This window comes from Engystomops pustulosus, chromosome 3, assembly GCF_040894005.1.
Source record: "Engystomops pustulosus chromosome 3, aEngPut4.maternal, whole genome shotgun sequence".
Taxonomy (NCBI): domain Eukaryota; kingdom Metazoa; phylum Chordata; class Amphibia; order Anura; family Leptodactylidae; genus Engystomops; species Engystomops pustulosus.
In genome coordinates this window covers 148058458-148074194 of record NC_092413.1, presented here as the reverse complement: position 1 = coordinate 148074194, position 15737 = coordinate 148058458, and the positions used below count along the sequence as shown (strand labels likewise).

Sequence of the window (15737 nt, the reverse complement as noted above, 5' to 3'; positions counted from 1 at the left end):
ATACCAATAATCTCTTTTGTGAAAGAAAGTTGAACTTTTTAACATTTTACAGTTAAGAAATACCTATTTTACGGATATCTTTATCCATCTACTTGTGGTGTCCGTCTATATTTTATTTATTAACAGAAACCTCAGGGGCATCCCAGTAACTTCCCAGGTTTCATTTTTGACCTTCCCAGGTTTTTTGTCTGACATAGAGGAGATCCATTTCTACGTTACAATACATGACAAAACTAAACAATTGAAAAGGCACCAAAGATGTGAGGCCAGTCTAAATATATAATTTTTTCAGACTACATATATATATACTAAATTTTATATACATTTATAATATTATTATGAGGGGGCTCCTTATCTGTTCTTTTAACAGCATATTTTGATATGCTTTACAGCAGCCTCATGGCACAAATAGACTTAAAACTGAATACTCTTTAAGGTCTTTAGAGAGTTTTCTAGGTATACATGTGGAGGGAAGAAGAGAATATATAGGCTATGAAATGACATATCTTCAGTTTAACAAAAAAAGATAAAACAAATAATTTTATCTACATTGAGTAGATATTGCACTATTTAATATTCTTTTCTATACAAGTAGCACATATGTTTTCCAGCAGCACTTTTATAATGTTAGATACGGCTTCAAAATTAGGAAAATAGATGTTCCCCATATTTTAAAAATAACACTGTAAATATAATATGTGCCAAATCTGAGTACAAAATAAATACACTTATGAATTGTATAATCAATATCATCAATATCAGAGTTGTCAGTTGAAATTTCTGATCACTTCACAGTTTGCTGTATATGGCTCATATATGTTTGTTCCATTTGGTCTTGACATGTGTAGCTAAAATAAAAGAGAAAATGTACTTTATTAATTGATTTTTGTCTTGACATATAGCAAGTGCAAAGAGAGATGTCAAATGAAAATATCAATAGCGCTATGCTATAAGATACTATACTAGACACAGACAAGAATTATGCGGTTTTTTGGGGACAAACTGGTAAAACTTCATGAGATCTTTTTGCGTTTGTCCCATGTCCTCTGCAAACATACTGTAGTTGACCACTTTCTTTGCAGAAACTTTTTCATTTCTAGGGATAACACATTTGGCTCCACAAACACAGCAACCAAACATTTTAGTGTATCCTGCTCACAATGCATCTCCTTGTCTTACTCCTTCATTATTAACTTTAGATTATTTCATGGGACTTCTACATTTCTCCAATTATGCACTGAATGCAGACAGCTCATAGTTGACTTTAAATACCACTTAAGAAGTTGTTTAACCCCTTAAGGACGCAGCCATTTTGTAGCTTAAGGCTCAGCCCGATTTTTGGATTCTGACCTGCGTCTCTTTATATGGTTATAACTTTTGAACACTGTTACTTATCAAAGCGATTCTGAGATTGTTTTTTCCCCACATGTTGTACTTCATTTTAGTGGTAAATTTTGGCAGATAAGTTTTGCGTTTATTTACCAAAAAAAAGAAAATATGATAAATTTTTAGAAAAATTTGCCATTTTCGAAATTCTAAGTCATTGCGTTTTCAGGCAGAACGATTTACCACCTAAATAAGTTGCTGAATAACATTTCCCATTTGTCTACTTTACATTTTCATAATTTCTGAAATGTTTGGATAATTTATTTTGATGTCACGCGGCTTGCAAATAGAATATCGCTTTTCCGGATTTTCAGAATTGACTATTTTGGGGATAAATACAGTTTTGAATGAAATTTTACATATTTAGCATCAAAACCCCCTATATAATCTACCCATTTTCAAATCTGCACCCCTCAAACTATCAGAAACAGCTTTTACGAAGATTGTTAACCCCTTGAGATCTTCATAGTAATTGAATCAAAATGGAGGTGAAATTTAGAATGGTCATATTGTTCCCTTATACGTTCATTTAGCACTAAAATTTACACATTTCCAAAATATAAAAAGAGAAAACCCACCATACAATTTGTTCTGCAATTTCTCCTGAGTACAAAGACCCCCCACATGTGGCTGTGACTTGTGTTATGGGGGCACAGCGAGGCGCAGAAGGGAAGGAGGGCGCTGCAGCTGCCAGGATTTTAGTTTCCTCATTGGCCCCTTTTGAAGGCTATAAAATTTTCGCTTTTTCGTTATTGGGGCCATGTGACGGCATTTTTTTTGCGGGACGAGATGCTTTTTCCATTGTTACCATTTTGGGGTTGGTATCACCTATTGTTGAAAATTTAGGAACTTTTTTTGAGGGCAGGAGTAGAAAAGCATCAATTCTGTACTGGATTTTTTACTTTTTTTTTTTTTGGTGTTCACCGTATAGACTAATAATCATGTTATCTTTATTCTATGGGTCGATACGATTACGGGGATACCAGACATGAATATATTTTCTTACGTTTTACTAAATTTGTCAAACAAAACCCTAATGTGGGGAAAAATCTATCATTTATGTATTGCCGTCTTCCAAGTGGCATAACATTGTTACATTTTTGGCTACGGAGCTGGTTGATGGCTTGTTTTTTGCGGGACATGTTGTACTTTGCACCAGTATCATGTCTGAGTACATATGGTTTTTTGATCGCATTTTATAGCATTTTTTGTGGGATTGAAAAGGTAAAAATCATAATTTTTGGAAGGTTTATAGCAGTTTTTTTTTACGGCGTTTATCGTGGGGGTTCAATAATGATTTACTTTTATTCTACGGGTTGTTACGGACGCGGTGATACTATATATGTGGGGTTTGTGTTATGATTTAGACTTTTTTGGGGTTATATGTCTCTTTATATGTTATGGGAGTTTGGGGCATTTTTAGTGATTTATGACTTTATTTTTTTATTGAATAACTTTTTTTTTTTAACTTTTTCACTTTTATACCATGGGACATGAAGAAGCAATCATCTGATTGCTTCTTCATGATAATATTCTGCAATACTCATGTATTGCAGAGTATTATCAGTGTCAGCCTATACACTTGCATAGGCTGGCACTGTGCCAGTAAGATGACGTCACAGACGCCATCTTACTGGCAGTTCTTGCAGGTAACTCTGGGGTCCAGATCGGACCCCAGAGTTACTATAGCAACGATCGGCGCCCCCCGAAAACGGTTCGGGGGTGCCGATCGTGGGGGAAAGATCCCCCAGCTGCATGTTAGATGCCGCGGTCGCGCTGACCGCGGCATTTAACGGGTTAAGCACCCGCGATCGGAGACAACTCCGATCGCGGGTGTTACACTGGGGTGCCGGCTATTAGTTACAGCCGGCACCCCGTGTCTCCCGATGCCGGTTCGGCTCTGATCCAGAGCCGAGCCGGCATAAGCGCCGTGGCGGATATATCCGCCACTGAGCGCTAAGTCACTGCGCTCCGTGGCGGATATATCCGCCACGGAGCGTGAAGGGGTTAAAGGAAATCTACCATTTATTTTTATGAATCATGAAGAAATGCTGTGGCTACACTGATGCAGAAACATAGTGGTTTTGCTCAAAAGACATTTATAAAGTTTCATTGATTACTATAGGCAATGAGTAGAAGACTCTTATTTGTGAGGTAAGATAAATAGGGATACAGAGATAGGGGGAGATTTAGCAGAAATGCCTGAGGTAAAACTGTTCCAGATGCCCATGAAGACCAATCAGAGATCAGCTGTAATTTTAAAAACAGCTGTGCAAAAATGAAACTTGAGCTCTGAGACAGTCAGTCGACAGACAGTCACTGAAAGAGACAGTCAGTCGACAGACAGTCACTGAAAGAGACAGTCAGTCGACAGACAGTCACTGAAAGAGACTACTGTCGACAAACAATCACTGAAAGAAACTGCCAGTGACAGACACTCACTGAAAGAGACTGCCAGCGACATACAGTCACTGAAAGACTGACAGTGACATACAGTAACTGAAAGACTGACAGCAACAGACAATGAAAGAGACTGCCCGTGACAATTTTATGTGCACAAATTGCTAAACATTATTAATCACTAAAAATCAACCTATTAAATATCTAATGAAAAATCTAGTGTAGAAAGAATAGGAGACTGACTTGCTCACAATATAGTACAGGTTAAGTTAATGAGGGTAATAGAAGAAATAGCGGCACTCCGACTTCCTATTCCAGGATATATTTATTCACATGTGGAAAACAAAGCTACGTTTCGGCTAGCTCAATGTAGCCATTTTCACAGCTTGAAAATGGCTACATTGAGCTAGCCGAAACGTAGCTTGGTTTTCCACATGTGAATAAATATATCCTGGAATAGGAAGTCGGAGTGCCGCTATTTCTTCTATAACCTGCATACAATTGGGTCTTGGGTCAGACCAATGTAGCAGGCACCCACACGGATTGAATCCCCTTCTACTTCTCACTGTGCTGCCTACCTGTTTCATGTTTGGTTAAATTAATGAAATGTATTTACCCCTGAATGCTGATTCAAATTTGGACTCCATTTCACCAGACTTGGCTCTTCAGGTGGAACCACTACAGCTGGGATTGTTGGCCTCCGAATTTTAGAAACTTAAAAATATGTAAGATTCCATTTACTTCATGCATTGTATTTTCTTATGTTTGCAAAATGCTTTAATATTTTTTATAAAACTGTATTCCATATTTACATTATATTGTTGTGTATTTATTTGTTACATATGACATTAGACATGCTTTCTTAATTTTGATCAGAACATATTTCACATGAAGCTTGCAAAAATTGCCTGTAGTAGTGGAAAGCACATGGACATGATGATGAAACGCAGTAAAAATAACAGTGGAGCACATTTACTACTGAAAATATGCCTTAAAAGGGGTATTCCCATTTCAAAAAATAATATTGTTTGTGTTATAAAAAGTTATACAATTTTCCAATATACTTTCTGTATGAATTACTAAAGATTTTCTAGATTTTCTTCTTACTGTCATTCTATGGAAAGTTTTTATGTTTACGTACTTCCAGTGTATAGGAATCTGACCATGATCACACAGGTGCACAGCTCGTTATAACACACAGCTCTGATTACTGTCTGTGATACTAACAAGCTTTCTACCTGTGTGACCGTGGTCAAATTTTTGTCCACAGGTAAACATAGAAGCTTTCTATACAATGACAGCAAGCAGAGAACTAAAAAACAACAAGGATTTAATACAGAAAGTATATTGGAAAATTGTATAACTTTTTAAAATACAAACAATAACAAGAATTTGCTGAAATAGGAACACCCCTTTAAATTTGATGTTTTTTTTACTTCCTACTAATAATTTAAAACTATTGTTATACCATATTCAATATTATAAGAAATCTTGAAAGCAGTTATTTTTTTTAATTACATTTGCACTTTGCGCTGGGATTTACTGTTAGAGAATATATCAAGAGCTAGATACAGAAGATCTTCTGTTCACCTTACATCCTCACACAGTTACATTTATGGAAGAGAAGCTTACATTAATTATAATGGGTGAATTGATTTGCTTGATATTGATATTTTCCTTTTATAAATAAGGAAAAATAACAACTGAAATCCAACAATAGCAGGTGTGAACTCTAAAAATAAACGTGGCAATTAAAAAATATTAGAAAGCTAAAAGAAAAGCTGTTAATAATACACATATATGTTAGGAGCAATATAATGTAAAAACTTCAATACCAATACTTACTAGACAAGATGTTTTTCTTCTGGAAAATATTGTCTTTAATGCATCTGTAAAGAAAGATAAATACCATTTTTGTTGTTCCAGTTTAGTAACATTTTACAAAGAAAATGAACATGGAAAATATAATGAAATAGATTTTCAAGGGTCTAGCTATTACCAGACCTTCAATAGGGTATTGCTGAGAGTACTAATCCTTGCTAATCAGCTGATTGACATAATACTGTGAACCAGGATGGCCTCTATACGATGGATTTAGCTGGCTGACAGGCAAGTCATTAATTTTTAGAACCCAGGGAACCTCTTTGGGCAATGGACATTTGGGGTGGGTTGTCTGCAGGTTATATAAATACCATCTAAATGCTGCAATAAGGACCTGTAGCATAAAGTTAAATCATGGATATAATCATGGAAATGATATCATGAATATAACGTGATATCCACAGAAATTCCAATGGGTCCATCCTATTTAAAAAGGAATTTTTAATATGTTTCCAATTTTTTAAAATTTCCCAAAGAAAACTGCTTGCAATTTGACACTCTAATCCCGTGAATACGGTTTGAGTGTCATTATGGGAAAACTCATTTGGCAGCGTTATTTCTACATAGATTTTTTGTTTTATGGGTTTATTTTTCATGAAGAAATGAAATTAAGTCAAATTCCTACTTACCTTTCAGCATCTTTTTCTTGACCACGTCTTTTATTGCAATAACAGACACACAGTCCAATGCCCAGGAGAAGTAGAGCAAGGAACGCGAGAGCACCGAATAATATTCCAAAGAAAGCATTCAGATTCATAGAGAGGTTCTCACAATGTGTCCCTGATGTACTGTATATGCTGAACTGATTGCATCTGAGAGAGAAATTCATTTTAATGTAAAACTGGACCAACATTTTCTATAATGTTTTGTATTGTTCTGCTATTAAAGGGGTTATCCGGGTTTAAATTTTTTTTTATGGCCGGGCTGGGGAGGGCTAGTTAAACATAATAAACATGGACTTACCCCCTCCGGCGCCGCCGATGTCCCGCGCCGCGGTCACTTCGATCCATGCCCCTGTAAACAAACAGGGGCACGGAAGCCGCGCACAGGGAGCGTTGTAAGCGCTGGGAGATGGTGCGCATGGGAGCTTCCGGCCGGCCGGAAGCTCCCTGTGCGCCGGTGTAATGAAACCGGCGCACACAGAAGACGGGCCGCGGCGCGGGACATCGGCAGCACCGGAGGAGGTAAGTAGATGTTTATTATGTTTAAATAGCCCTCCCCAGCCCGGACATAAAAAATTTTTTAAACCCGGATAACCCCTTTAACTCACAAGAATATGGTTTATGATATAATTACAATAACTGCATGCCCTAATAGTACATATGTAGGTTAACTCCAAGAACCATCTCCTACTCTAGTGGATTCACCACTGCAGTTCCTATTTCAAATTACCTACTAGCTATGGCTTCTCTGAAAAAAATCTACTTTCTTCTTTTATGTCTGTGTGACAATTCCTTTAACCTTTTAATGCTGTGCAAGCACTCTCAGGCTGAGGTCACTCCATACAGGGCAGGTGTCTGCATTTTTAGTAACCAGCCCACCCCCAACTTGGAGACAATCATTGGCCCTCCCACAATGACATCATCAGGGGAATTAATTAAGGCTTTAACTGCTAGGAGCTAAGGCTCCCATGGCTGTCATTCATACATCACCTCTAAAGCCTGTCTGCCAGGTTGTAATAGTAAAGTCACTCACTCTCTCGGACTGTTCCTCTGTCCCTCACTCTCCCTGAATGTCTATCTGTCACTCACTTTTCCTGCCTGTCTCTCACTCACTTACCGTGCCTGTCTCTCTGTCTCTCACTCACTGTCCCTGACTGTCTCTCTCTCTCTGTGCCTGTCTCTCTGTTTCTGTCACTCTGTCTCTCTGACTGTCTCTGTCACTCACTTTCCCTGCCTGTCTCTCACTCACATAACATGCCCGTCTCTCTGTTTCTCGCTCTCCCTGACTGTCCCTCTGTCACTCACTCACTCTCCCTGCCTGTCTCTCTGTCACTCACTCTCACTTACTGTCCCTCTGTCACTCACGCTCTCTGAATGTCTCTCACTCACTCTCTCTGTACCTGTCTCTCACTCTGTCTCTCTGACTGTCTCTCTGTCACTCACTCTCTCGGACTGTCCCTCTGTCCCTCATTTTCTGTGTATGTCTCTCTGTCACTCACTTTCCCTGTCTGTCTCTCACAAACTTTCCCTTTCTTTCTCTCACTCACTCTCTGTGCCTGGTCTCTGTTTCTCCCTCACTCTCCCTGCCTGTCTCTCACTCACTCTTCCTGCCTATCTCTCTGACACTCACTTTCCATGCCTGTCTCTCATCCACTCTCCCTGAATGTCTCTCTGTCACTCACTCTCCCTGGCTGTCTCTCTGTCACTCACTCTCCCTGACTGTCTCTGTCACTCAATCTTCCTGCCTGTCTCTCTGTCACTCACTCTCCCTGACTGTCCCTCTCTTTCCCTAACTGTCTCTCTGACAATTACTCTCCCTGACTGTCTCTCTATCACTCACTCTTCCTGACTGTCTCTCCTTCACTCACTTTATTTCCTGTCTCTCACTCACTCTCCGTGCCTGTCTCTCTGGCTCTCACTCTGTCTCCCTGACTGTCTCTCTCATTCTCCCTGCGTGTCTCTCTGTCACTCACTTTCCCAGCGTGTCTTTCACTCACTTTCCTGGCCTGTCTCTCTGTCTTTCACTCACTCTCCCTGGCTGTCTCTCTGTCTCTCATTCTCCCTGACTGTCTATCTGTCACTCACTCTCCCTGCCTGTCTCTTATTCTCTTTCTCTCTGCCTTTCTCTCTCTCTCTCACTCACTCTCTCTGCCTGTCTCTTTTTCTGTATCCGTATCCATCTTACCTCACACATAAGCTGTTTTATGCTCATTGCCTATAGTAACAAATCAAAGCTCAGAGTTCATATTAATGACCTGTGGCAGAATAGCAACAATCATGGCTCAGCTTCTAACTGCCACAGCAGCCAACATTGACTCCTCTATATGGTGGTTAAAAGGGATTTTGGAAAGCACAGGGTGAAAATTTCATCTCAGCACCTAGTCTATGACGTTCCCTAAGTCACAGAGAATGGTTGTGCAAATTTTGGTGATTGTAAACGTGATTGTAAACGCAATGGTACAGATTCTTTTCGCGGACATACCACATACATACATACACATACACTCAGCTTTACATATAAGATTGCAAATAGTGGCCCAAATATGGTTCTGACCCGATTTCTTATTTGCAGTGAAAAAAAATAAATAAAAAAGGTCATACATATTAGCCTGCGTATTTGCTCGAATTACATCAGAAATCAGCTATTTTTTACCCAGCAATTTATGTACTCACCTACATATAAGTTCATCCTTCATATGGACACAGGTTGCATTATTCTGACAGGTGTTTTTACAATTAGAGTCACATGTAAAGGTTTCTTTATTAAGAGTGTATTCTGAGTAGCCATATAAAGAGCATGTAAAGTAGGGTGCTAACTGGTCCACAGTGTCTAACAAAGAAAGAAGAAATATCAACAGTTACTAAAGATACATATATGTTTTATTTCTATCAGCCACACTGCAACATAAGGCAATGACACATAAATATTGTTCCTAATACAGTATAACCATACAGGGAAGCTTGTAGGCCCTGCAACTTAAAGAGCCCCATGACCATGTTGCATGGAATAACATTTTTTATTATTATATCTACAATTCAACACTGTTGCAGAAAATCTACCATCGAAAACAAGCATGATAAACCAGGCACACTTACTCATACATCCAGGCATGACTGTGGTAATCTTCTTATATTTGTTACATGGACTCTTCCCTTCTAAAATCTACTTTTAAAATTATGCTAATAATCAAAAAGGGCTCTGTAGGGTGTTACCAGAGCCCCTCAGTACTGAAGCTTTACAGGCTGTTACAATGAGCATAGCAGGTCTCCCCTCCCCCTGAACTTCCTGCTGCTACTAGATTATACAAGCAGGGGAAAAAGGGAGAGATCAAGGTGTTGCATAAGATATGTCCTGCTCATTGTAACAGCCTGTGAATATTCAGCACCGAGTGGCTCTGGTAACGCTCCAAAAACCCTTCAGGCTTCTTAGCATCATTTTAAAAGTTGTTTATAGAAGGAAGAAGGCCATGAATAATAAATATAAGAACATTATCACAGTCACAGTGCCTGGATCTATGAGTAGGTGTTTGTAAACGGGATGGTGTAGATTCCTTTAGTGGACATACATACAAACATACACACATACATACATACATACACACATACAACAAAATTCAACAGTTACAGGGGGCAATGGCCACCTAAGGGGCAGATTTCACAGACAGAGCTGTACTGGGTCTGATCAACAGCACTGGTTAACCCAATGATCATGTGACTGCTGGGTTTGCAGAGCTGACAGCAATGCCACCTTCTCTATTGGCTACTTTATTGCTATGTAGTGAGGAAAGAGAAGGCAGAAGGGGTAATAAACAGCTTCTATCCTCATCCAGGGGTCTCCTGCCCCTGCGATCTGTTATAACAGTTACACCTACAAAGGTGGCCTGCAAAAGTTACATCTCTGTCACCCCTGTGTTTTAAAATCAAAGTATTAACTCACAATATTGTCCATCTCGGACTCTTTGAAATGTAATGTTGCCGATCACTGCTGCTCGGAGGGCCATTGTGCTGTTACTGGAGATCATACTTCTGATAGTGGTTATCAACTTTTCATTCAGGAACTTTATGATGGTAATGTTTCCCGTGTAGGTGAACATAGATGTCAGTTTTATATGAAACATGGCGTTGATATATGGGCTAAAGAAAGAAAGTAAAATTTGATTATATACTCTGCATTCATTACTGTCAAGGAAATACTATTCTTGAATGTGTAAGATTTGTTGAACTATTGGGCAATTACAAACTTGGTTGAAATATGTGGCATCCATTGAAGCATCCAGGCCTCTTTTACAACATCCTGGAGATCCTTACAACCTGATAAACTCTGACCTGCAGAATGTTCTGTGGTGACCTCAAAAGCCATTTGGTCACCTCTCCTCTGCACCTACCCCCACCCCTGCATCTAGCAATTTGGAAACAAAGAACTGTTTAATTATTCCTGGACTCTCCCCCCTCATTAACACTTTGCCCAATCGTGAATGACCCTCTGGACTAATTAATGAATGGGAGGCTCTGAAATCTGAACCAAACTGAGAAGTTATAAAACAATATGAAATCCAAGAATTGGTTCACATTTTGGGGGCTGCTTGACAAGCTGAATGTGTCCCTTATTTCTCCCACCTCCAGGGATCAGGATTTACTTTAAGTTTGTAAGTTTCTGTTATTTTTCTCCCTTTTTATTTTATAACTGTTTTGCCGTGTTGTGTGTCATTTTATTTTGTAATTCTTTTGTTTTTAATATCTTTTTATGCACTGATCAACTTTTTGTAATTAAAGCTTTTCACTTTAATTTTGGTCCCTGTATGCTCTGCGAACTCATAGCCTTGTAAAGTGTGGTTAGCTGTGTGACTACTAGAGTGCTGAGTGTGCATGTGTAGTGGTGTGACAAGGTGACTGCCTGAGAAGCAAGAGTTGTTGTAGAGTGGGATACTTATTGGTCCCAGTATAAATGCAATAAGTGGTGGCAGCGGGTCTGGTTCTGGTGCTGGAGCTGTATGAGGTGTGATTTATGCTCAATTTGTGTCCTGAGTGAAAGGTGAGCGCAAGTTTGAGTAGGCTAAATTAACCCGTACAGTTGCACCCCACGTCACGTGACGAGGCGGCGGCGTCCTCGCCGTGACAAATTGGTGGCAGCGGTGGGATAAATTCATTTTTGTCAGAGCATTAAGTGTTGGGATTAAGTAACTAACCCCTGCACTTAAGGACTAGTGGAATCCTTGCGAGGAGTACCCTAGTTTTACACGGACCAAATCAGTGCTGTTCTAAGACACACGTGCAAACAGTTTCCCTTTCCCGTTTTCCTTTTCTATCTTTTATTTGGCAAAGGTTGCACTCAGTGATGGCAACCATCTACAAGAGAAAGAGCAAGGAGGATCTAGTCCACCTCTGTGAGCAGAGAGGCATCGACCCGGCTGACAAGTCCAAAGAGCTGCTGGTTTGTGCTTTGATGGAGCAAGATGCAGAGCAAGGATCTGGCACGGCTCAAGGGAGCCAAGATATGGACATTAATCCTGGAAGAGTTTCCCCTGAGGCAACCCACAGCAGGAGCCCTCAGGTAGGCATGGATGTGTCTCTACAAATGGCCCTACAGCAGCTAGGTGAATGTGATCCTAGCCTGCGTATGCAGCTTATCCTTCAGTTTAATCAGGCGGCCGCAGAGCGAGAGAAAGAGAGAGAGGCCGCAGAGCGTGAGCGCCAGGCTGATAGAGAATTCAGGCTGGAAATGGCGCGTATTGAAAGGGGTATCAATTCTGTGCAACCCCAATCCCAAGATGTAGACCCCAAAAGACCTTGTCAAGAACGTTTTCCAGTACTGGACAAGGATGGGGACTTGGACATTTTTCTGCGGTCGTTTGAAAAGACCTGCAGACAATACCATCTGCCCCGTGAGCAGTGGGCACAGTATTTAAGCCCAGGGCTAAGAGGCAAAGCCCTGGAAGTATTTGCTGACCTTCCTCTTGAGCTTGATGAGGACTATGATGCTATAAAAGCTGCTTTGATTAAAAAGTACAACTTAACTCCAGAGGTGTATCGCAAGAAATTCCGGAGTGTAAAGCGAGAAACAACTGAGAGCTACGCTGATACAGTAGGCAACTTACGGACTACCTTTCTACAGTGGACCCGAGGACTTTTTGTCAACAGCCGTGAGGACCTGGAGGATCTCATGATAAAAGATCATTTTCTGCACATTTGTCCTGTGGATGTACGACAGTTTGTTTGTGACAGGGAGCCTAAAACTGCGGATGAAGCTGCGCAGATTGCAGACTCCTACACCGCCAACCGGATGCCTGAAGCAAAGAGGGAAACTTCCCCCCAAAGGTCCACCAGCTGCAAGGAGAAACAAGCCAGGACAACATCACAACCTTCTGTCTCCAAAGTGGGTGAGAACATTACACTGAGGGAGTCCATAAATCAGGGGGATATGCGCAAATGTTTTAATTGTAACAAAGTGGGTCATCTGAGGTCTGCGTGCCCAGAGAGAGGGGTGACTGTCTACTCTACAGCACCAGTAGTCATGCTGCTTTCTGGTGATATGGACAAGTTACAGCACCACATGCAGACTGTGATAGTGGGTGATAGAGTCACCCAGGGATTAAGAGACTCAGGGGCAAGTTATTCATTGGTTCGCCCTGAGGTTATAAACCCTGAGGACATCATTCCAGAAAAGACTTTGCCTGTGAAGGGGATAACCGGATGCCATCCAGGAGTGCCCGTTGCCAAGGTTTTTATGGACTGGGGTTCTGGTAGAGGTATCAGACAAGTGGGAGTGTCACAAGAATTGCCTGTGGATGTATTGTTGGGAAATTATTTGGGAAAAATGACAACTGTGTATGTGCCTGATGTACAACAATCATATGAGAAAATGGGCAGCAGCCCAAGGGGACTGGTCTGGGAGGGAGGACAGGATAGCAAGAGCAAGGCTATGCCTGCTCCAGAACCAGAGGTGTCCCAGTATGAGGAAGCTACGGGGGAGGGGGTGGTGAATGGGCCTCCAGAGATAACCCTGCAGTCAGCAGATATGGTGAAGGGTGTGAGAGGCTGCCAAGATGGAGTCTCTGAATCTGCACCTCAAAGCTCTAAGGTCCTGAGTGTGGATCTGGCGGAGGCCATTACTCAAGGAGAGGTCCTAGAGCAGACAAGAGGTGTCAAGATGAATAAGGCTCAGAGCATGAGCCACAAAGATGCCTCTACTCAGACTGGGGAGATGCAGTGTGTCTATGAGCCAAAGACAGCGTGTACACTAGAACCAGTGCTGAGAGAGGAGACTGGGGAGATGCAGTGTGTCTATGAGCCAAAGACAGCGTGTACCCTAGAACCAGTACTGAGAGAGGAGACTGGGGAGATGCAGTGTGTCTATGAGCCACAGACAGCGTGTACACTAGAACCAGTACTGAGAGAGGAGACTGGGGAGATGCAGTGTGTCTATGAGCCACAGACAGCGTGTACACTAGAACCAGTGCTGAGAGAGGAGACTGGGGAGATGCAGTGTGTCTATGAGCCACAGACAGCGTGTACATTAGAACCAGTGCTGAGAGAGGAGACTGGGGTCCACAGTGAGGTCGGGTTCCCAGTGATGAGTGTTACCAGTGCAGTTTTGGGGAGCGATCAGAAAGGGGAGCAGGGGCATAGGGACTCTCAGGAGAGCGTTCAGTCAGTGGTCCAACCTAATCCCTGTAGTATAAATGGTAACGAGAGGAACCCTAATAGCTGTACAGCTGGAAAACCAAAGCATAATGTAATTGGGTACAGTAGTCCTACACTTAACTACATTGGTATTTCATCCAGCAGGGAGAGGGTTAAACGTTTCACACTTGGGAGAGGGGACACAGAACTTAGTGTTTCTGCAGCACAAAGCCATAAAGTCAGCAGGGGGTCCCAGCACAGCAGTGTACTAGTGACCAGGGGAGATAGTACTTGGCCTTATACACAGGACAAAGGACCAGATGGTTGATGTGCCCAGGTAATCACATCTTATGGCAATGATTTTTATGGTACTGAACTTCTGCAATGTATTATTGGTAATTGGCTTGGGAAAATTTAAAATGGCGTGGGTCATTTCAAATTTGCCCAATCTTGAAAGGGGGAGGTGTCAAGGAAATACTATTCTTGAATGTGTAAGATTTGTTGAACTATTGGGCAATTACAAACTTGGTTGAAATATGTGGCATCCATTGAAGCATCCAGGCCTCTTTTACAACATCCTGGAGATCCTTACAACCTGATAAACTCTGACCTGCAGAATGTTCTGTGGTGACCTCAAAAGCCATTTGGTCACCTCTCCTCTGCACCTACCCCCACCCCTGCATCTAGCAATTTGGAAACAAAGAACTGTTTAATTATTCCTGGACTCTCCCCCCTCATTAACACTTTGCCCAATCGTGAATGACCCTCTGGACTAATTAATGAATGGGAGGCTCTGAAATCTGAACCAACCTGAGAAGTTATAAAACAATATGAAATCCAAGAATTGGTTCACATTTTGGGGGCTGCTTGACAAGCTGAATGTGTCCCTTATTTCTCCCACCTCCAGGGATCAGGATTTACTTTAAGTTTGTAAGTTTCTGTTATTTTTCTCCCTTTTTATTTTATAACTGTTTTGCCGTGTTGTGTGTCATTTTATTTTGTAATTCTTTTGTTTTTAATATCTTTTTATGCACTGATCAACTTTTTGTAATTAAAGCTTTTCACTTTAATTTTGGTCCCTGTATGCTCTGCGAACTCATAGCCTTGTAAAGTGTGGTTAGCTGTGTGACTACTAGAGTGCTGAGTGTGCATGTGTAGTGGTGTGACAAGGTGACTGCCTGAGAAGCAAGAGTTGTTGTAGAGTGGGATACTTATTGGTCCCAGTATAAATGCAATAAGTGGTGGCAGCGGGTCTGGTTCTGGTGCTGGAGCTGTATGAGGTGTGATTTATGCTCAATTTGTGTCCTGAGTGAAAGGTGAGCGCAAGTTTGAGTAGGCTAAATTAACCCGTACAGTTGCACCCCACGTCACGTGACGAGGCGGCGGCGTCTTCGCCGTGACAATTACATATTGTACATCAAACATTGGGGAATTTATATAAATTTTTTGGTCTTCTGTACACCAACATCGAAAGTGATGCAAACTGTAATATAAGATACATTTGAGTAAATTTTACTTTGGTGCCAGCGTAAACCCTATTTTAGGGAGTTATAAGAAACTATATTTCATATATTTATTCAACCACCGTGACTGTACTGTGGGCACCTACATCTGACAATGCTAGGAATACTAGTACATTAGGGTTCTGCACCAGTGTACAACACTGCAGAAGATCACTTAAAGGGGTTTTCCCACAAACACGTTAAAACGGGAGGTCTGATGGGGTCCGATGTACCCAATGTACAGCACTCGGCAATCTCTGTCAGCTCCAAAGAGATGAATGGGGAA

General features: G+C 41.2%; 1 protein-coding gene across 1 annotated transcript in view; it reads right to left on the bottom strand.

Moving 5' to 3' along the window:
* Positions 1-476: 476 nt before the first annotated feature.
* LOC140122877 (uncharacterized) overlaps positions 477-15737 on the bottom strand; it is a 113517-nt gene continuing 98256 nt past the window's right edge. Inside the window, exons 49-54 of the mRNA XM_072144122.1 lie at positions 10267-10463; positions 9003-9159; positions 6297-6479; positions 5632-5675; positions 4403-4500; positions 477-848 (exon numbers count right to left, since the gene is read on the bottom strand). Coding sequence (XP_072000223.1) covers positions 768-848; positions 4403-4500; positions 5632-5675; positions 6297-6479; positions 9003-9159; positions 10267-10463 — 760 coding nt within the window. The 3' untranslated portion in view covers positions 477-767. The remainder of the gene's footprint in view (positions 849-4402; positions 4501-5631; positions 5676-6296; positions 6480-9002; positions 9160-10266; positions 10464-15737) is intronic.